The sequence below is a fragment of the Rhinopithecus roxellana genome, chromosome 8, assembly GCF_007565055.1.
Source record: "Rhinopithecus roxellana isolate Shanxi Qingling chromosome 8, ASM756505v1, whole genome shotgun sequence".
Taxonomy (NCBI): domain Eukaryota; kingdom Metazoa; phylum Chordata; class Mammalia; order Primates; family Cercopithecidae; genus Rhinopithecus; species Rhinopithecus roxellana.
Genome location: NC_044556.1, coordinates 54,012,633 through 54,034,155, shown reverse-complemented (window position 1 = coordinate 54,034,155; position 21,523 = coordinate 54,012,633). Strand labels below are relative to the sequence as shown.

Here is a 21,523-nt window from a genome sequence, read left to right as displayed (position 1 = left end):
ACTCGTGGCCTCAGGTGATCCACCAGCCTCGGCCTCTCAAAGTGCTGGGATTACAGGTGTGAGCCACTGCGCCCAGCCCTCTCACTTTTATATTCATAATGTCCTTTTGACTCTTTCACATTTCATCTTTACCCAGTTAATGAAGATTAATTTTCCCAACAACTTCTATCTGTCTGGTCTGTCTCTTCTAGCCTTTCCCTATGCTTGTGTTTCTCCATTTTAGTTCTCATTTTTGCTTTTAGCATTTATTCATTTAAGACATATTAACTGAATATTTACTATGGGATTACTTCCCATTTTTTGTATAGTAGGGGAGACAGCTACATAAATAATTATAGTTGTGATAATCTGAAGATAGGGTACTACACAATGGCAGAAAGGACAAATACTTAACCCAGTCTTAGTAACTCGTGAATGCTTCTCTACAGATGTTATAGCTGAGCTCAGTAATTTGGAGTTGCTTGGCTAAAAGTTGAGGGGTTAGGAAGTACGTAGCACAAACACAGAGATGAAAGTGTCAGAAAACAGCAGATTGGTATGACTGTATCTTAAGATATTTGTTTGGGAGCAATCAGTTAAAGCTAATGAGGTAGTCAGAGTACAGACTAGTTTGCTATGTTTAAGAATTTGGATTTTATCCCAGAGATGGTAATACCAAAATACAGATACTTGAAGAACTTTGCATCAGGTATAGAATAATATCTAGCTTATGGTAAGTATTCAATACCTATCTGTTCTTTGTTGAATGCAGTAAAGAGTTTATTAAATAATTTTAAATGGGAGAATGACATAGTCAAACTTGTATTTTAGTAGGGACATTTTGGAAACAGAGAGGGAGTAGGCTAAAGCAGAGCCAAACTTAGACCAAAGACAACAGCTATGAAGCATTTGCATCGACCTATTGTTACTACTACTAGAGAGACAATTTTATGTAGTGGTTAAGAGTGTAGACTTACAAAAATTAGCTCGGCGTGGCGGCACATGCCTGTAATCCCAGCTGCTTGGGAGGCTGAGGTGGGAGAATCGCTTGAACCCAGGAGGTGGAGGTTTCATGTCCCGACAGAGTAGTGAGAGAACTGTAATTTCTTTGAGTCTGTGACCATTTTAAGAGTCTTGAGTTTTCATGTTGTCTATCTGAAAGAAAGTCTTGGCCTCAGCATTGTTTCAGGTCACGAAGGTACAATGACTCTGAATTTCTTGGGATCAGTTCAAAATACTACTTATGTCCTTTTCGTCTGCATCTTTGTGAAGACCTGCTGTCTTCATCACCTCATTCTGTCTACTCCAAATAATTTTGATTTCTTTAAAACTGAAGCTTGGCCTTTTTTTGAATAAACCTTTAGACTACCATATAACTCTTCTATCTTGCTGTGACTCTTTTTCTGCTTTTAAATACACTGAGTCTTTACATTTTGTTTAAATGTTGCTATTGAATCTTAGTGTTTAAGAATCTGAAGAGAACTAAAGTGCAGCAGACAATATATGGTACCATTAAATACCTTTGTTACTTTTGATGAACAGGGTCATCATGAAATAACAAGTTTCTTAGCTAGAAATTATGGTATGTATTGGAACAGCTGTCTTGTAATCTTGATAGAGGCAGGGAAGGAAGTTAAACCTTAGATTATAGACCAAATTAAATTTCAAATCAAGTAAAGATTAAAATACTAAAACAAGGGAATGAAATAGGGAAGGAGGGAAAAGAAAGGGATGAGGGAAGGAAGTAGGGCAGGTGGGAAGGAGATAATTTTTTAATATAAAAAGACTTTGTATAATTTTGTTTTTTAATATTCCTGAAGTTGGAAAGGCCTTTTTTGAATATGGCAAAAAACTCAGAACCAGTATAATAAGCATTGAACAAAATCAACCCTGACAAAAATCACTCTAAGAAAGATTAAAAGACAAAGGATACTTTAAAGAAAAAATATTTATAGCTCTTATTACAGTTTATGGAAAAGGAAGTAGACAAGTCTTTTACACATATGCTTTTATTCATTATTATTATGGAAATGCTAATTAAAGCCAAACTGCAATATCTTTGTTACCCATTAACCACATTGACAGTGATGAAACATTTGATTATCCTCTTGTGGGTAAGGGTATAAGGAAATAGACATTTTTGTACATTGTTAGAGAAAGTTTACATTGGTAAACTTTTATGGAAAGCAAATTGGAAAAATTACAAATTTATGTCAATTTTGACCCAGCATTTCTGTTTCTAGAGTGTCAACTTAGAAATACACAAGTGACACTGGGCACGGTGGCTCATACCTGTAATCCCAACACTTTGGGAGGCCAAGGCAGGTGGATCACCTGAGGTCAGGAGTTTGAGACCAGCCTGACCAACGTGGTGAAACCCTGTCTCTACTAAAAATGCAAAGATGAGCTGGGCATGGTGGCACACGTCTGTAATCCAAGCTACTTGAGAGTCTGAGGCAGGAGAATCGCTTGAACCCTGGAGGTGGAGGTTGCAGTGAGCCGACATTGTGCCACTACACTCCAGCCTGGGCAACAGAGCAAGACTCTGTTTCAAAAAACAGAAAGAAAGAAATACACAAATGAAATGAGATATGCCTGGGGGGGAGTTTAATGGTAAAAGTTTGGAAGTTGTCTAATCGGTACTGGACATATTAGATAATATATTGAACATTCATAGAATAAAATATTTTGTAACCATAAAAACAAATGAGAAAATTTTATGTGATAATTTTATCTTAAAGGACATATTTAATATAAAAAGCAAGGTATTTGCTTTTATAATTTCATATTTGCTTGTATATAAGTTTATAATAATTATGGCAGAATACAGAAGAAATTGGCTGGGCACGGTGGCCTCCCAGCACTTTGGGAGGCTGAGGTGGGCGGACCACGAGACCAGGAGTTCGAGAACAGCCTGGTCAATATGGTGAAACCCTGTCTCTACTAAAATTACAAAAATTAGCCTGGCGTGGTGGCACCCGCCTGTAGTCCCAGCTACTGGGGAGGCTGAGGCAGAAGAATCGCTTGAACCTGAGAGGCGGAGGTTGCAGTGAGCTGAGATCGCGCCACTGCACTCCAGCCTGGGCGACAGAGCGAGACTCTGTCTAAAAAAAAAAAAAAGAAACTGATCATTATGTGTTGCCTTCAGGGAGAGTAGAAGGTGGCAGACTGTTATTTAAAATTTTGAATCATTTGAATGTCAACTATTCAAGATATAAAATGACCTCATTACTAGTTATGTATTCCTGAATTCTTTGATGATTAAAAAATTTAAAATGTTGAATACTTGTTTATTATATCAAAGCAGTTACTGTTATGTGTTTTAATAATCAGATGTTGTAGAAGATGTAAAAGAGGAGTGTCAAAAATATGGTCCAGTGGTATCTCTACTTGTTCCAAAGGAAAATCCTGGCAGAGGACAAGTAAGTGAATATTTTCATAATTGCAGAATTACTCAGAGGTTATTAAAATTCTGTGTTAAATGTTTTAGTTCTGTAGGAAGATGTACAACAAAATTTTGCTAAGGATTATGAGTTTTGCATTTTAATGATTCGTATATTCTGACTTGTATTTTTTACTTCTTCTAAAAGTTCTATAATATGCTTGCATTTTTTTAGCACTTAAAATTTGTTTTTTCTTTTTAAATATTGGCCGGGTGTGGTGGCTCACACCTGTAATTCCAGCACTTTGGGAGGCTGAGGTGGGTGCATTACTTGAGGTCAGGAGTTCAGAGATGGTGAAGCCCTGTCTCTACTGAAACTACAAGTTAGCCAGGCGTGGTGGCACACACCTGTAATCCTAGCTACTTGGGAGGCTGAGGCAGGAGAATCACTTGAACCCAGGAGGCAGAGGTTGCAGTGAGCCGAGATCCTGCCACTGCACTCCAGCCTGGGCTGGGAGAAATGAGTGAGACTTCGCCTCAAAAAAAAACTACTTTTGGCCGGTGCGGTGGCTCACGCCTATAATCCCAGCACTTTGGGAGGCCGAGGCAGACGGATCACGAGATCAGGAGTTTGAGACCAGCGTGGCCAACATGGTGAAAGCCTGTCTCTACTAAAAATACAAAAAATTAGCCCGGCATGGTGGCGCATGCCTCTAATCCCAGCTACTCGGGAGGCTGAGGCGGAGAATTGCTTGAACCTGGGAGGCAGAGGTTGCAGTGAGCGGAGATCACACCACTGCACTTCAGCCTGGGCGACAGTGTGGGACTCTGTCTCAAAAAAAAAAAAAAAAAACAAAAACTACTTTTGAGCCACTGTAAACAGTAACACCAGGCCAGGGGAGGTGGCTCATGCATGTAATCCTAGCACTTCGGGAGGCTGAGGTGGGTATATCACCTGAGGTCAGGAGTTTGAGACCACCCCGGCCAACATGGTGAAACCCCATCTTACATGGTGAAATCCTGTCTCTACTAAAAATACAAAAATTAGCCAGGCGTGGTGGTGGGCGCCTACAATCCCACCTCTTCGGGGGGCTGGGCAGGAGATTTGCTTGAACCTGGGAGGCCAAGCTGCAGCGAGCCGAGATTGCTTTATTGCACTCCAGCCTGGGTGACACAGCGAGACTCCATCTCAGAAAAAAAAAAGCAATAACACCAACTGCTAAATCATGCTTTATGTCAGGTTCAGCTAGAGAAATGTTTTAGTCTAATTTTGTTCTAATTAAGTAGAGTTAGAAAGCCAGTTAGCTTAAGTTCTAATTGTAATAGAAACTATCAGTGATAGTTTAAAGAAGGAAAGTGTGCTGGACTGAGAATTCTTGAACCTGAGTTCTAGCCTCAGTATGATTAGCTTTGTGATGATCCCCTGTTTCTTCATCTGTAAAATGTGTGGGCTAAAACTGTTATCACCACATTTTCTTTAGAAACTCTAATTCCAAATTAAATTATATGACAAAGAATATAAGAAAATATTTATTTGTAGTATTTTTATTTTTTGAGAGAATTTTAGTTTGCTCTATCTTCGGGTTTCTTGTTCTTGACACTATTGACATTGAGCCTGATAATTCTTTTGTTGGAGTAGCCGTCCTCTACATTATAGAACGTTTAACAGCATTCCTGATTTCTACCCACTTTGGACAACAAAAATGTCTAGACACTGCCAGATGTCTGTTGTCTAGGGGGTGCAGTCATCTCTGGTTGTGGATTATTTTATCTTTTTTTGTGTGTGTGTGAGACAGGGTCTCACTCTGTTTCCCAGGTTGGAGTGCAGTGGTGTGATCTCAGCTCTCTGGAAACTCTGCCTTCCAGGCTCAAGTGATCCTTCTTCCTCAGCCTCCTGAGTAGCTGGAACTACAGGCACATGCGCCACCACACCTGGCTAATTTTTTGTATTTTTAATAGAGACGAGGTTTTGCCATGTTGCCCAGAGTGGTCTTGAACACCTGAATTCAAGAGATCCACCCGATTCAGCCTCCTTAAGTGCTGGGACTAAAGGCATGAGCCAATGCGCCCAGCTATTATTTTATCTTAATAGCTTAGTATTATGAACATTCCTGACAACTGAAAAAATATGAAAACAAAAATATGAACACAATTTTATTCTAGTCCTAATGAAAAGTTATTGCCAAACTAGTGATAATAGTTTTACATTTAGTATCACATACTGAGTACTAATATGTATAATTCTGTCCTTGCTGTTTAGTCATTTAACTGATATTTATTGAGCATTTATTATGTTCTAGGTACCCATCATAAAAGTGGTCAAATCAGATTTTTTAAAAATGTGATGATAAGTGCTAGGGAGAAAAACAGATTAAGGAAGAACCTTAAGGAGTGCTAGGATAGGTAGGGTGGGTTGCACTTTTAAATGGGTTAGTAGGGAAGGACATACTGAGAAGGTTATATGAGACAAGATTTGAGGGAAGCGAGGAAGAGAATTTTAGGCAAAAGGAACAGCAAGATCCTGAGTATTCCTGGCAGATAGGAGGAGGCCAGTGTGGCTGTAGCAGAGTGAGAAAGAAGAATAGTAGGAGATTAGATCAGAGAGATTAGGGAGTTGTAGGGGGCATACTAAGTAGAGTGAGCTTGATAGAGTATTGAGATTATATTGGCTTTTACTCGCAACTAGGGCAAGGTATTGGAAGATTTGGAAAGAAGGGCTAACATGATCTGACTCAATATTAGCCCCAGTGGTCAAAACGAAGTGGAAGATACAGAATAGAGAGATAGGAGAAGTCTTTTCCAGAGAGAAGTATCCAGGTTTAAGATGATATGAAAAAAGTATCAGTGAGAGGAAAGTTGTTATTTTGAGAGGTTTTCACTGACATTTAAAGGAGAGTGAAAGCTGCTTTTGATAAACTCTTGGAATCACAGATTTAATCTATTCAGACTTTTGAAAATGTTCATTACCTAGTTGTCAAAGCCATTCTTCATTTGAATTTTCTTTCTTTTATTTGAATTTTCAATTCAAGTAAACATGATTTTATAAGGAGTGTTACAAAAATCACTGAAAAATAATGCATCTGATAATGCAATTATAAAAATCAGAATTAAAATGATATAGCCCTATTAATTTCATAATGAATTATAAAAATAAGATGCCTTTCTTAGTGTGGGATGGTGTAGTATAGAAAAGTATAGCCTATCTGAAGCAAGGAGTATTACAGAAAACATGATATTCCTTCTGTAAATGCATGTCTACTCATTTATTGAACTTTGGTCTATAGGTTTGGGAATAATTAAGAATCGGGTAAAAAAAAATCAGGAATAGATTCATTATTCCTTTTTAGGGTGGGGTGGAGTGGGGGACAGGGTCTTGCTCTGTAACCCAGGCTGGAGTACATACAGTGGCGTGATCTTGACTTTTTGCAGCCTCGACTTCCTGGGCTCAAGTGATCCTCCCAACTCTGCCTCCCAAGTAGCTGGGATTACAGGCGCGTGCTACCACGCCCGGTTAGATTTTGTTTGTTTATTTTTGAGATGGAGTCTTGCTCTGTTGTTGCCCAGCTGGAGTGCAGTGGTGTAATCTCGGCTCTCTGCAACCTCCGCCTCCCAGGTTCAAGTGATTCTCCTGCCTCAGCCCCCTGAGTAGCTGGGATTACAGGCACGTGCCACCTTGCCCAGCTAATTTTTGTATTTTTAGTAGAGACAGAGTTTCACCATGTTGGCCAGGCTAATCTCGAATTCCTGACCTTGTGATCCACCTGCTTCAGCCTCCCAAAGTGCTGGGATTACAGGCGTGAGCCCCTGCACCTGGCCAAATTGTACCTCCTAATAGGTGCAATTTCCAGCAGCTTTTGACCAATATTTTTTCCTTTTTCATTTCTAAAAGTACAGAATATCATCCAGATACCATTGAAATGCAGTTGCTGTCTGGGCTATTCAACCCTATCTTTGGCAGATGTCTAGTGTTATTCATCACTCCTGTAATGACCTTGGCAAAAGATTGTACATGATTCTCACAACTTGTCTTTGAGAGATTTTTCAGAGTTAAGCTGAGTTGTGAGGAAGTATTCTAAACCTTGCTGCCCTGAAGTATAGTTCATGGACCAGCAGCATCGGCATCACCTGAAAGTTTGTTTAGAACAGAAACTCAGACAACATCTTAGACATAAGGAAGCAAAATCTGCATTTTAATAAGATCTCCAGTTGATATATGTCCATGAAAGGTGGTAAAGCACTGGTCTAAAACAATCTTGGTGGAAATGAAATGACGTTTTTTTCTCTGTCTTCTTTCAGGTCTTTGTCGAGTATGCAAATGCTGGTGATTCCAAAGCTGCGCAGAAATTACTGACTGGAAGGATGTTTGATGGAAAGTTTGTTGTGGCTACATTCTACCCGCTGAGTGCCTACAAGAGGGGATATCTGTATCAAACCTTGCTTTAATCAGTAACCTAAGGACTGTTTCCTTTTTTTCCTCTTCCATTTCTTGGGTTATTGTATTCCACATCTGAATGCAGGAGTACCCCCTTACCATTTTAAGAAGGTACTTTGTGCATTTATTTAATCCTACTAATGTGCAGCCATTGCCCAAGCAGTGACCGCATTGCATACATTTGGCACTGAGTAGGACAAGACCTCTCAGCTATACATTGAGGGGTTTTAGAGCATCCATGTGGGCAACCCTTTTTTGTGCAGGAGAGCAGGTGTTGCTCTTCAGTATGTAACCTAAAAAAATCTTAATTATTTCATGGGTCATGAAGCAAGGATGAATAATATCATGTCTTGGTAAATACTAACAAATTTGTTAGGTTTGGTGACATCATTTACAGATTATTTCTTTATGTTGTCCAGTGGTTCTTCCTTATTGTTGATATCCATAAGCTGGCACTGGATGCTCTCAGTAATGTTAAGTAATTGTCAAGCAGCAGTTACCTACTGTGTTCTTAACACTGAGTTGTGAATTTTTTCTTAAAGGAGTACTGTAGTACTGAATATTCCTTTAAAGGAACTGCAGTGAGCCTATCTAAGTTTTTTTAAATTAAGGCTTTTAAAATAGAAAGCTGATGCTTGATCTTGCACAATTTTTATGTCTAGTACGTATGCTTGAGTGTGCGGGTATGAATGATTAGAGAAAATTTGAGTCAGTGTACTTTATAGTGTGAATCCTGTGAGCTAATACAGTCTATACTCATTTCTTCCCTACCTGTTTCACATCCGTAAGATTTAGGATATACATTTTTTGAGAGGTAGTCTGTCTGATACAGTGTAAATGACAAAACAGATAATTCCTGAGAGGCTTAGAACAAACGAGTCTAGCCTGGAGTTAAATTGAGACTTCTAAAATGATTGGAACAAAGACTAAGTTTTGCCAGATGTAAATCAACCCCTCTTTTAGTCTAAAGTACTTTAGACTTGGTATTAGCTCATCTTTTTTGTAGTAAATCTATAGTTTTAAGGTTTCTCAAGATGTGGCTCTATCTACTATCATGGAAAATTGAAGTGGGTCAAAAGAATTAGATATATAGTGAAGGGAAAAGAAAAAAATGGGTGAAGAGAGGATGGAAAATAAAGGATTATTTTTTCCTCCTTTCTGTTTCTCATATCCCTGCTCCCTTTTTCCTCCACTTCCCTCATTCTCTGCCTCTATCCTTAGCTGAAGACAGACTAGAGGAACAGCATCCCAGGTAGTTTGGCTTTTGACTGCAAGTTTGTTAAGAAAGGTGTAGATATAATGAAGTAGAAGTAGAAAGGAAGAAAAACCTCAAAGAATTCTTAAAAGGATTCATAGCAACGTAATGTGTCCCTGAGTAGAGGATGCTGCTATGCGTGTGTTCATGGACACAAGTTGATTACATAGTTTTTAGAATTATAATTATGGATTCTTCTTATTTCATGATAGGTTGTCTTTAAAGATATAAAAGTTAGGATGCCTTTATGAAGCACTGATAATACCAAAAAAAAAAAAAAAAGACAAGTTATATACAGGTTATTAATTTTTTTATTTATTTATTTTTTCCTAAGGAAAAAGTCTTCTATCTTTCCCTGCTGGAAGCCTCCTCATATTTCCTTATGTTTGCCATGCAGGTTGCTGAGAGTTCAATTAGAATTTGCATTTTACAGAATGAAATATATTATTACCCTATTCAAACAATTACTGTTTGACATTGTAGTTATTTACAATTGTCAAATTCAGGACTGTCCTTTAATGTTTATTATGAAACCAAATTTGGCTTAAGGAGGCTGATTTATGAATTACCAAAGGGTCTTTTGGCATGTTCCCCAATACATGCCCTTAGAAGGAAGAACTATTTTTTTTTTATTTTGGCCCTTTCAGGGGTTGATTATAAATCGGTTTGTTTTCAAGTCAGAATTCAAATGGGCAGAACCTGTATTGTGAAGACCTAAACTTTCCTAAATGTTCATATGGGTAGCAGATTTTGTGGTGATTAGAAACATCACGTCCTTAAATACGATGAACATGGGATACAAAGGAATTCTTTATAAGGGCAAGTATCCTAAGTTAGCACATTTACTTTTCACTCCCCTCCTCCCCCAAAAGAAAAATCTTTACAAATAAACTGCAGGTAGTCTTCTAAGCCTAGTCCTGCAGTATGCTGCTAACATCTTGATGCCAGTCTTCACAGCATTCTCTGATTGTCATCTTATTGCTGATACATTCATACATATATTTAGTGCTTGACACTGTAGAATTTTGTTACAGAAGATGCTAACTAGATGTTAAGGGAGCTGAGGGAATAATTGATGAGCCTTGAATTAACCATGCATTTAATTAGATTTTTTTTTTTTTTTTTTTGAGACGGTGTCTTGCTGTGTTGCCCAGGCTGGAGTGCAGTGGCTCAATTTCAGCTCACTGCAACCTCTGCCTCCCAGGTTTGAGCGATTCTCCTGTCTCAGCCTCTCCAGTAGCTGGGATTACAGGCGCTTGCCACCATACCCGGCTACATGTTTTATATTAAAGCCAGAGAATTGAAAAAGAAATGCCTCCTATGATTTAAATTATTTTATAGCTTAGCCCATTCTACCAAAGATCACATTAGCAGATTATTCCTTTCACCTCTGATATTATCTTTCTTAAACCTGAACCAAATATTATCAAAAGATATAAGTTTCATGATTAGGATGAAATATATACATAGGGATTTTGATTTACTGAAGTTATTGAAAAACCTAGAATTTTCTTTTTGAGAGAAAGGGTAAAGAGGTGAGGGTTCATGTCACTTAACTCCTACCCTTTTGGGCAAATTCTGTCTCAGGTAGTTTTTCATTCCCTAAATTAATACCTGTGCTTCCATGCCTCTCACCTTCCCAGTTACATCGTTGGGATATTACTGTGGTACATTTTACACCCAGAAAAGGCACATACAGTGATTATTTTGTAGGAAATACTTGATTCTTTTGAAGCATATTTGGAGGGGGTAGCTAGCTAGCCACTATCAAAACTAATACTGTATTTACAGGACAAAAACAAGTAGAGTTGGACACCTCAGTAAGAGACAGCATTAACTAAAAGTTCTGACTGCCTTTTAAAGGAATTTTTTAAAACTATCCTCTTGCAATAAGAGATCCGCATTTATTACCACTGGATGTCTTCCTTTTTTGTGGCCACCAATATAGCAGCTCTCTTTAGAGGGATTCCCTTTCTGCTATGCCTTGAGCCAAACTGGCTGCTTTTAGAACAAAAACCATTAAGTATGGTTTTACTCGAACTTCTCTTTGTTTATATTGAGAGAAATATTGCCTTCTTTTTGGTACTCCAGCTGCTTAAGAGTGCTGAGATATGTTAAATTATTCTTTAAAAGAAAATCTCTGAATGCTTATTTAACTTGTCTTCTAGATTCATGTTGCTTATATTTTAATTATTGAGCAAATGTATTATAAGGAATGCTGCCATGTAGAGAAAGCTGAAGAGAAACCATGGGCAGAGGCTGTTTTCTGTCTTATTACACTGGACCTTCACTCTGGTAAGGGCATCAGTTACTTTTCTGGAATAAAAGGCAGAGTTAGAGCACTTATCAGATGCTGTTTCATGGCTTGTTTTAGTTAATTCATCATGCAGATAACTAACATTTGGGTATCCTTTTGTTTTGGGTCTTATTTTCTGACTGTTAGACCTATCTTACATGTAATTTCTACTATCAGTATACTTGGCAGCATGACTTTTTTTTTTTTTGTACAATTAATTTAATGAAAATCAGCACCATTGTAAATGATAGTAATTGTAACAACATAGTTACTGGGTGAAGGAGTAGGGGAGACACTCAGTAACCATATATTTACCTAGACACTTATGCAAGGGTACATGCTAGGTGGCTTTATTCAGATTCGGGTACAGATGGAATCACATCATGACTTTGAGTCTGATGGATGTGTAGATAAAGATTTAAGCAAGTGCCTTGTGTTTCCTGGAAAATATTAAAACTCATTTGGGTGAAAGCTTCCCAGATGATAATAATTAATAGCACTTCTGCCTTTTTCCTGGAGTAACTTTTAGATTGAGTCACATATGATAGTATAAAAGTCCAAACTTTTCTTGGTTTACCTTTTGTTTTATTTTTCATATATATATTCACTATCTGCCTGGAAATAGCCTTGGTTTACCTTATTTTTTTGTATGTGTAAAACTATTCATGTTTGATTTTATTCCAATATTATGTATGATGGAAAAGCCAGAATTGTCTGGCAGAATTTAATTCTTCTTGGATCTCTAGTTCTGTTTTTAATATCAGGTTCCTTCGTCAAATTTTATTACTGTAGCTCTCTGATATAATTTTATTTCTTGTCAATTATGGTCACATATAGACAAGTACTTGGTCACAATTAGCTCAAAAGAATCCCCATTTCTTAAGGTGCTCAATCACCTTTATTTTGAGATGGTAGTGTTTCAAGTTAGTATTACTTATTAGCTTTCTTGATGAATATAAAAATGTTGTCTCCATACGGAGCTGAGCCTCTTGTGGTATATTAAGATAAGTCCCATTCTTAATCACAGAAGAACATGGATATTTTAGTTTTTGGAGTACCCAGAATTGTAAAATTTGGTTTCATTTGTTTTAGGATAGCTTCTCTGCTTGATACTGTAGGATATGTCATGTTTGTTATTGTAGTTGCCTCCCTCAGATGTTTTTCACTGTTTTTAAAACTATATAATGACCAGTAGATTCACAGTGACATGTACTTGACAAGTGCCGTGGATATTTAAGAAGAAGGTAAATAATTTTAATATTTTTGCTGTAATTTTATAGGAGCAGTGGACTGTAAGAGAAATAGCTATAAATCAGAGTATTGAGGAAACTTTATATTTTATAGGTGGTCATTAAAATGATCTTCAGGATATAAGATAGTTTACAAAAACTTTATTTTCCTGATAGGAAATTTTTATTCATTTTCCTACCAGTCAGCACTTTTGTTCTGCCTTGTACTGCTTATGAGGATTAATGTTTTAAATTTGCTTTATTTGTGCTTTTCAGAGAGTTGTCATAATTGTGGCAGTTGTGTTTGTGGCTCTGTAAATACTGGAATTCATGGGAAACTTCTCAAATGACTGCTTGAGTGTTATTTCCCTTTAAATTGGATAGCTGTCACAATAACCGGAAGAAAGCTGGTGGCTCTTTTGAAGAAAGCCATGTATGTTTTGTTACCTAGGTTCATAGTATTTTAATTTAAAGGCAAAGAGAAGCATTCTATCTTATTTGTCTTATAAACCATTAATCTTTTTTATGCAGAAGAGAACTTGTTTTGTTATACTGCTTTGTATAATGGAAATAAGTCACATTCTGGGGGAAAAAAACTGGAATTGTTCGTATTTTGTTTTTTTTGGAGGGGAGGAATCTTTATGTGAAAAATCAGAGCTACTTGTTACCATGAGCCATTATTATCAACAAGATAATTATTTGTAATCACTTTTTTATCCCAGGTTGGAATTGCTTTCCCCTTCTAAGTTATCTTCCCTTAATAATATTTATGATGTCAGGACAGTGAGGGTGTAAGAGCAAATGCAGTGAGGTATTCAAAAATCCTGCATATATGGACTCAAAAGTTCCTTAGTTATTTGAATTATATATAGCTATATTATTTTATTAGCATGGGTTGTCAGAAGACTGCCAATTTTAAGAGTAAAGAGGAGAGAGATAAGTAATAAAAAAATAGAGGAGAGCAAGAAAATGGCTCCCTTACTGGTCTTAGTAATCTTCTATATAGTTAATGAGCTAAACATGATACTTAAAGTTCCAGGTTTGGTACCGCTAGCATAGAAGCATTGCCTTTCCTACACATTCCTCATCATTGTTTCCTCAGAAAAGTATTTTAAGAGTTTGTGAAACCAGATTAAATATCTATATTCAGTTTGGCCTAATGTTTAAAAATAAATATTTGTACTCCAGCTTTTGTGTATTTGGTGTACATTGCCACTTACGCAAATCAAGGATCAGAAAACTGGAGGTTAGCCATCTCCATTATTTCCTTTTGCACATTAGGTACAGTGGGTGGCATTAGTATGCACTAGCTGCAAAGTTACAGCACCTTAAGGAAGTAAGCATATTTATTATAATTAAAAAAAAAGTTAAGCTGCATCTCTGTAGATTATTTACTTTGCAGACTGTAAAGCTGTCATATCTTTTCCAGCAGAATTTACTCTTCCATTCTTAATTCTTTTTTGAAATCTTAAATAATTTAACATTCCTTTATAACCTCTTAACAGTGTCAAATCTGGGGTAGAAGGGATTTTATTTTTTCCCCAAAGGGCTCCATCTTTGCTATCTATTGAACATTCTTAGAAAATCTAATTAAGATCAATAAATTTTAACAGTTGATGGCATCCTGTGTCAGCTGGAGTAGTTGGTTGTGAATGTTAAAACCTAGTACTATTTTCCCTCAGTGACATGTAATTGCTACATTTTTTATAAGAAGGTATGGTTAGAAAAAAATGTGAAAGATCACTTAAACCAAAGCCAGTTACAAGGAGTAATCTCTCCTGTTGGTTTACCTTCACCTCAGAACTACAAGAATATTACAATACCTAGTGAATAGTTGTCTGTAACATTTCTACCAGTTGTATCAGTAGCATATTGGTCTTGGCATTTCTTGGCACTATGGTTCTGCTGTATTATTTGTGATGTCTCATTGTTTGTGAGGTTTTGTTTTTTTTTTTTAAAGAAAAAACAAAAACAAAAGTTAAGTGGGACTATATATGTAGATGTGTGTCAGTACCAAAAAGTTATTTTCTCAAATCCCTAAATTTCTGATTTCCATTCAAGTCTTTTAAACTCTTTCCTGCTGAATAGCAAAGAACTTTTATTTTCCACTTTCCTATATTCCTAAAAAGTATGAACAATGCGTTTCAGTTGACTGTATTGCGTACTTTTTTGCTGAAGACTTTTTCTGTCAACACAATTGCCTTGTTCAGTTTTGTTGTAAACTGACTTACCATAAGATGCACTGTTGATAATGCTTTCTGGTGTGTTTGATACGAGTGATAAAATAAAAGCTTAAAAATAAAGGAGTGTCTTTTTAATTTCAACTTTTTCTATACTTAGTATAAATACTCAGATAACAGGTAAATATATTTATTTTATGATTTAATTTTAACGAAAAACTGCCATTAAAAATTTCCATATAGCTTTAACCACCCATTTCTAAAGAATATGATTTTTCACTTTTGGAAATCTTGCATCATATTGACAATACTAATATGTAATTTTTTGTTTTGGAGAAGTGTTCTTGATATTGTAGAAACAGCCAGGTCTAATGAAAAGAACCAGAGTTCAGAGTCAGGAAATTTGTGTTCTAGTCTTGGCTGTTTTATCAACTTGGATATCCTTAATCCAGTGATTCTGCTTTGATAATAGCTGTATTTTTATGTTGTGAGGACCGAATGAAATAATAGGTGCAATAGTAATAAAACAGCCATAAATCATGATGCATCAACTAGGTGATGGATACCATTTTAGTTTATATCATGTTTAATGTTCCCTTTTTCCATGTGGGAACTGCGACCCAAATAACCTGAGACCCAATTAACTGAGACAACTGAGACCCAATTAACCCAAATAAAGAGACTTGCCCGACATTTCATAAAACTGAGAGGTGGTATTTATATACTGGTCTGTCTGGGAGTGGCATTGGCATGTTGTTTTAGGAAGTCAGTGACAGATCTGGAAGATAAATTCAACAGGAAAATATTGTTAGGAGGGACACCCTAAGAGACTGTTTTAATAACTTAGACTGGAGATAAGAATATTTAAACCAGTAATTTTCATCCCTCAGCATATAACAGAATCACCTGGGAGGGCCTCTTAGGCTACCTACTGCTGGGCCCCGCCCCTAGAGTTTCTGACTAGTTTTGTGGAATTCAAGAATTTGCATTTCTAACAAGTTCTCAGGTGGGGCTGTTGCTGCTGCTAGTGTGGAGACTGCACTTTGAGAACCACTCATCTAAACAAAGAGCATTGTTCACAATTGAAAAGCAGAAGCAGTCCTTTATTCAAGAGCTACTTAGGAGTAGCTCAATCTCTTCATCTCGCTGGTAGTAGAATAGTGACTAACTGAGTGTTATTTTGCGCCAAATGTTGTGCTAAATACTTTTTGTGCATTATCTTTCCCCCTACCTACCCCTAATCCTCCCAACAAGCCTATGAGGAAGACATTAATGTTCACTTCATTTTATGGTTAAATAAATGGGTTGTTTAGCTTACTTCCTAGGGTTTACACAGTGGACAAATGAATATCTAACTCCAGAGTCACCACTGTGCTAGATTGCCTGCTAGTCAACCCAGTAATTCCTTCCAGATCCAGCTTCCCTTTTTCATTTCCTCAGATACTACTTGGTTTGGTCCTTGATCTTTTACTAGAGCTTCTTACAAGATCCCTGTCTCCTGCCCTCTTGTCTCTTAACATTGCTAACAGTTTTCATTTTTAAAAAGAAGCCTGATCATGCTACTTATGTTTAAAATTCTTCATTTTATTTCTTATTCTGCCCATTTGCCTTCAAAATAATATGTAATTCCCTTGAATTGGCATATAAGACTTTTTACAATCTGGCTCCACCTGTCAATCATGCCTCCTGTCTCTTTCTCTGTTTATATTTCATGCTGCAGCTACACTTACCTGTATTTCTGCAAAGTCCATACTTTTTCCTGTTTCTGATCCTCTTATTAAAATGCCATTCAGGCCAGGCACAGCGGCACATGCCTGTAATCCCAACATTTTGTGAGGCCGAGGTGGGTGGATCGCTTGAGCCAGGAGTTCGAGACCAACCTGGGAAACATGGCAAAACCCTGTCTATACAAAAAATAGAAAAATTAGCCTGCCATAGTGGCATACACCTGTAGTCCCAGCTACCTGGAAGGCTGAGGTAGGAGTATCACCTGCGCCTGGGAGGTCAAGGCTGCAGTGAGCTGTGATGAGACCAAGTGCACTCCAGCCCAGATCACAGAGTGAGACCATGTCTCAAAAATAAAACAGGAAGAAATTAGCCAGGCATGGTGGCATGCGCCTGTAATCCCAGCTACTCGGGAGGCAGAGGCATGAGAATCGCCTGAACCTAGGAGGCAGTGGTTGCAGTAAGCCAAGATTGCGCCACTGCACTCCAGCCTGGGCGACAGAGCCAGGCTCTGTCTAAAAAAAGAAAAACAATAAAATAAAACAAAGCGCCATTCAATTCCCTGCCTACCCATGCCCAGTTCATCTGTGTGATAAAATCATATTGATCTTAAAACAGCTCAGTTGTTACTTTCTCTAGTTATCTTCCCTGTACTCCTCCCTGTCAAATTGTTAGTACTTCTGTACCAAGTCTGTACTTTGTACGCATTTCCTATATGACTAGATTTACCATTTTGTTTTGCCCCAAGTGTACTCCATATCAGTAGTGGATCATCATATTCAGATCTGTATTCCTAGCACCTTGCCCCATGCCTGGGCTATATAGTAATTGCTCAATAAATGTTTGTGGCGTTGAAAATGAATTCATAGAATCTGGCATCCAGTTGGATGTGGATGACTCCAATATTTCAAATAATGGCAGTTTAGGGGTTTATTTATTTTTGAGACAGTTTTGCTCTTGTTGCCCAGGCTGGAGTACAATGGCACCATCTCGACTCACCGCAACCTCCGCCTCCCAGGTTCAAGCAATTCTCCTGCCTCAGCCTCCCTAGTAGCTGGGATTACAAGCATGCACCACCACACCTGGCTGATTCTGTATTCCTAGTAGAGACGGGGTTCCTCCATGTTGGTCAGGCTGGTCTTGAACACCTGACCTCAGGTGATCCGCCCGCCTCTGCCACCCAAAGTGGTGGGATTACAGGTGTGAGCCACTGCACCCGGCCAGTAGTTTCTATTTTAATTATAGCAAAAGGAAATCATTATAAAGTATAATCTATTGATGTACAAATAACAAAATTGGCAATTAATCAAACAACTTAGAAATTTAGAAAGGTAGACTTTGGATTTTAAAAATATAGCAAATTATGCCCAGTCACAGTGGCTCATGCCTGTAATCCCAGCACTTTGGGAGGCCAAGGTGGGTGGATTGCTTGAGGTCAAGAGTTCAAGACCAGCCTGGCCAAGACAACAAAACCCCATCTCTACAAAAAAAAAAAAATATATACAAAAATTAGCTGGGCGTCGTGGCACACACCTGTAATTCCAGCTACTTGGGAGGCTGATGCCTAAGAATCGCTTAAACCCGGGAGGCTCTCTCTCTCTATATATATATTATAGAGAGAGAGAGAGCAGATTATTTTTGAGGAACAGTTTGTAGTCCTAAATTTAAGGAATTCAGATTTTTCATTTCCTTCTGTTGCATAAAATTGTATATCTGAACAACCAAAATCCTTGAGTTCTTCTTTAGCATGAGTATATTGAACTCACTAAGCAAATTTCCACTTTAAAAACAGGAGGTATTTTATTGTGACTTGTAGTTCTCTCTAATATTCTGTAACTTTTAAGAATTCTTGACTTAATATGTTGGAACATGAACGAGTTGCTACACATAATTACTAAACCATTTCCAAAAGCCTATTTTTCATTAAGCATACAATGTCTTCTGCATATGTAATATTATATCGATGTCTATATGTATATTTCAATATCTTTATTTACATATGAAATAAAAATAATGCTCAAAGGAAAGTGGGTGACTGATGGCTGCATATTCAAATACCAGCTAAATGAAATGTCTTCCAGAGTTGTGCAGACCTGGCAAGAGGCTCTATGACAAGGACCATCAAACACCTGTTCAGTTGAGAATACTTTGTAAAGCAATAAGACATTATTGATGTTTCTGTTGGAAAAGATTTATTAGACTAACAAAAGATTATTGCTATAGGCCAGGCGGTGGCTCATGGCTGTAATCCCAGCACTTTGGGAGGCCAAGGAGGACAGGTCACTTGAGGTCAGCAATTCAAGACCAGCCTGGCCAACATAGTGAAATTCCATCTATACCAAACAATCCAAAATTAGCGGGGCATAGTGGTGCATGCCTGCGGTCCCAACTACTCAGAAGACTGAGGTGGGAGACTTGCTTGAACCCAGGAGGCAGAGGTTGCAGTGAGGCATTGTACTCTAGCCTGGGTGTCAGAGTGAGACCGTGTCTCAAAAACAAAAATAATAATAATAAAAATAAAATAAATTACTGCTATATAATTAGAACATTTACTTTTTTTTTTTTTTTTTTGAGACGGAGTCTGGCTCTGTCGCCCAGGCTGGAGTGCGGTGGCCGGATCTCAGCTCATTGCAAGCTCCGCCTCCCAGGTTTACGCCATTCTCCTGCCTCCGCCTCCCAAGTAGCTGGGACTATAGGCGCCCGCCTCTTCGCCCGACTATTTTTTGTATTCTTTAGTAGAGGGGTTTCACCGTGTTAGCCAGGATGGTCTCGATCTCCTGACCTTGTGATCCTCCCGTCTCGGCCTCCCAAAGTGCTGGGATTACAGGCTTGAGCCACCGCGCCCAGCCAGAACATTTACATTTTTAAGACCACACTCCTTTAAAGAAAAGAGGGATCAGGCCGGGCACAGTGACTTGCACCTGTAATCTCAGCACTTTGGGAGGCCGAGGCAGGTGGATCACTTGAGCTCAGCAGTTCGAGACCAGCCTGGCCAGCATGGTGAAACCCTGTCTCTACTAAGAATGCAAAAATTAGCTGGGCATGGTGACATGTGCTTGCAGTTCCAGCTACTCAGGAGACTAAGGCAGGAGAATCACTTGAACTCAGGAGGCAGAGACTGCAGTGAACCAAAATGCGCTACTGCCGTCCAGCCTGGGCAACAGAGCAAGACTCTGTCTCAAACAAAAAAAAAGAAAAGAGGAATCGGGTAGATTTTTTTTAAAGATACAGATTTTGCAATAACCTTTTGAAGAATGAAGCTCACAAAAAGAACTACATTTTAGGTGGAAATGAGCAACTTATAGAGGTAGCAAACACATCTGGTCACCTGAGTGGCATTGCTGATTGCACAGTTGGCAATAGAGAGCCTCTGGGGCTTATAAGCTTAAAAAAAAGCTTATTTTTGCTTAAAAAAACTTAAACCGTATATTTAACTGTATGTTAAGACACGTCTAAATAAAATGTTCTGAGAGTAAAGATAAAGCAAGTAAAGGCTCATCTTTTTGGTTTATTGTGTTTTTAAATTTTATTTATTTATTTATTTTTATTTGAGACAGATTCTCGCTCTGTTGCCCAGGCTGGAGTGCAGTGGTGCCATCTTGGCTCACTGCAACCTCTGCCTCCTGGATTCAAGCAATTCTCCTGCCTCAGCCTCCTTAGTAGCTGGGACTATAGGCATGCACCACCACGCCTGGCTAATTTTTGTATTTTTAGTAGAGATGGGGTTTCACCATGTTGGGCAGGCTGGTCTTGAACTCCTGACCTCATGATCCACCCATCTTGGTCTCCCAAAGTGCTGTGAAGGCTCATCTTTAAAGTAAGAATGAAAGCCAAAGCTTAGTTAAGCAGTCATGGAACAAGTTGAAGTTAGAGAAGAAGTGCTTATTAGTGTTTAGTATAGCACTTCCTAAACTATATCCTTGGAACATTAGCATGCCGTATAATATTAAGAGAGGCCTAGAGAGGCTGAGTAGACCAGAAATATTCTATAGTTAAGTATGTTTTGGACGTACTGCATACTTTTCCCCCAATTTTCTTTTTTTTTTTTTTTTTTTTTTTTATTTATTTATTTATTTATTTATTATTTTTTTTTTAATTATACTTTAAGTTCTAGGGTACATGTGCATAACGTGCAGGTTTGTTACATATGTATACTTATGCCATGTTGGTGTGCTGCACCCATCAACTCGTCAGCACCCATCAATTCATCATTTATATCATGTATAACTCCCCAATGCAATCCCTCCCTCCTCCCCCCTCCCCCCTCCCCATGATAGGCCCCAGTGCGTGATGTTCCCCTTCCCGAGTCCAAGTGATCTCATTGTTCAGTTCCCACCTATGAGTGAGAACATGCGGTGTTTGGTTTTCTCTTCTTGTGATAGTTTGCTAAGAATGATGGTTTCCAGCTGCATCCATGTCCCTACAAAGGACGCAAACTCATCCTTTTTTATGGCTGCATAGTATTCCATGGTGTATATGTGCCACATTTTCTTAATCCAGTCTGTCACAGATGGACATTTGGGTTGATTCCAAGTCTTTGCTATTGTGAATAGTGCCGCAATAAACATACGTGTGCATGTGTCTTTGTAGTAGAATAATTTATAATCCTTTGGGTATATACCCAGTAGTGGGATGGCTGGGTCATATGGTACATCTAGTTCTAGATCCTTGAGGAATTGCCATACTGTTTTCCATAATGGTTGAACTAGTTTACAATCCCACCAACAGTGTAAAAGTGTTCCTATTTCTCCACATCCTCTCCAACACCTGTTGTTTCCTGACTTCTTAATGATTGCCATTCTAACTGGTGTGAGATGGTATCTCATTGTGGTTTTGATTTGCATTTCTCTGATGGCGAGTGACGATGAGCATTTTTTCATGTGTCTGTTGGCTGTATGAATATCTTCTTTTGAGAAATGTCTGTTCATATCCTTTCCCCACTTTTTGATGGGGTTGTTTGTTTTTTTCTCGTATATTTGTTTGAGTTCTTTGTAGATTCTGGATATTAGCCCTTTGTCAGATGAGTAGGTTGCAAAAATTTTCTC

General features: G+C 38.1%; 1 protein-coding gene across 2 annotated transcripts in view; it reads left to right on the top strand.

The window, feature by feature from the left end:
• UHMK1 (U2AF homology motif kinase 1) overlaps positions 1-14,876 on the top strand; it is a 30,491-nt gene extending 15,615 nt beyond the window's left edge. For both annotated transcript variants that reach the window (XM_030935842.1, XM_010365063.2), the window contains exons 7-8: positions 3,313-3,401; positions 7,658-14,876. In XM_030935842.1, the coding sequence (XP_030791702.1) occupies positions 3,313-3,401; positions 7,658-7,804 (236 nt within the window). In that variant the 3' untranslated portion in view covers positions 7,805-14,876. The remainder of the gene's footprint in view (positions 1-3,312; positions 3,402-7,657) is intronic.
• The last annotated feature ends 6,647 nt before the right edge of the window (positions 14,877-21,523 follow it).